The 1,213-nt window shown below is 51.8% G+C and overlaps 1 protein-coding gene across 3 annotated transcripts in view; it reads left to right on the forward strand.

Annotated features, from left to right (window-relative positions):
• The window catches only part of LOC119592088 (caspase-2-like), a 5,311-nt gene that overhangs the window by 2,080 nt on the left and 2,018 nt on the right, over window positions 1–1,213 (forward strand). For 2 of the 3 annotated variants that reach the window (XM_037940901.1, XM_037940904.1), the window contains exons 3-4: window positions 19–810; window positions 985–1,158. In XM_037940901.1, the coding sequence (XP_037796829.1) occupies window positions 19–810; window positions 985–1,158 (966 nt within the window). The remainder of the gene's footprint in view (window positions 1–18; window positions 811–984; window positions 1,159–1,213) is intronic. The other variant, XM_037940903.1, reaches the window with a different exon arrangement.

A 1,213-nucleotide genomic window follows, 5' to 3' on the forward strand; every position in this document is an offset into this window, starting at 1 on the left:
ATCTTTCTTCATCTGTAGAGTCAGGCAGTCACCCACGCGATAAGCGATGGCGTCGTGACCTTCAACCCAGCCCTGAAGCGGTACACCTGCACAGTCTGCGAAGTGGCACTCTCAGGAGGCACTGACGTCGCGAAACACCTCAAAGGCTCCAAGCATCGTGAGGCCGGTGCCAGGTACGCCGTCTCGAAGCCGTCAGAAGCACCGCAATCTCTAAAGAGCCTCCTGACGCCCACTGTGCTCGAGGCGGCCGTGGGTGGAATGGTAACCGTCACGCCAAAGAAGGTCTTCGAGTGTCGCATGTGCAACGTCCAGCTTTCGGGCTTGGTGCCTCTGAAGAGCCATTTAGTGAGCGACGTTCACAAGAAGAAGGTCGAGGCGCAGAGGATGACGGGCAGCACAGCTATTAAATTTACCCCGACATCTGTCTCTTCATTAGGGGCCCAGGCTCCCCAGATAACGCAAAGCCCTCCCATCTTCCAGGCCACGGCTGCGACGCAAGAGATTCCGGGCTTCCACGCCCTGTCCGATGTGCAGGGCTTTTCGGTCGTCCAGTCGCCAACTGCCGTGCAGGGCGTCTCTCTTATCCAGACCCCAACCAAGCTCCAAGACGTGTCCCTCGTTCCAAGTCTTTCAGCCATCCAAAGCAGCTCAAACTTTAGGACTTCTTTACCTGAGCCGGGAAACGCCGGCTTCACAGCGCCCACGCCTACAGCCCCAAGGTTTCAAATCACTGACGAAGAAGTTAAGAAATATGCTGCGGTTTTCGGCACAGAACCATCCTCAGGAGGTTTCGCTGCTCCTTCCAATCAGGTAAAATTTTAACATCTTTAACTCCACTCCAAACTCAATACAGCTATATGAGTTACCCATAAGTGAAGATAAGAAACATCAAAGTAACATCAAATGAGTGCCCGCTGAATAAGGAATCTCTTAACCTCTCGATAACACAGAAACGCAGATTCTAGTTGCATTCTCTCTGTTCAGCAGCAGCCTTTGCAGGCCGAGGAGGAAGGGGAACTCGACAAAGCCTTCCGCGAGAAGCTGGTGATCCAGACGGACAACGCTGCTGAACCCTTTTCGTGCATTGTCTGTCAGAAAAGGTTCAACAGCTCCTACACACTATCAGACCATCTGAAAAGCAAAAAGCATAAGAAAAAGGTAGCAGAAATAATACAAAGAAAGAACTTGGTATAAAATAACATGCGCATACGCG

The sequence above is a fragment of the Penaeus monodon genome, chromosome 29, assembly GCF_015228065.2.
Source record: "Penaeus monodon isolate SGIC_2016 chromosome 29, NSTDA_Pmon_1, whole genome shotgun sequence".
In the NCBI taxonomy this organism is placed as follows: domain Eukaryota; kingdom Metazoa; phylum Arthropoda; class Malacostraca; order Decapoda; family Penaeidae; genus Penaeus; species Penaeus monodon.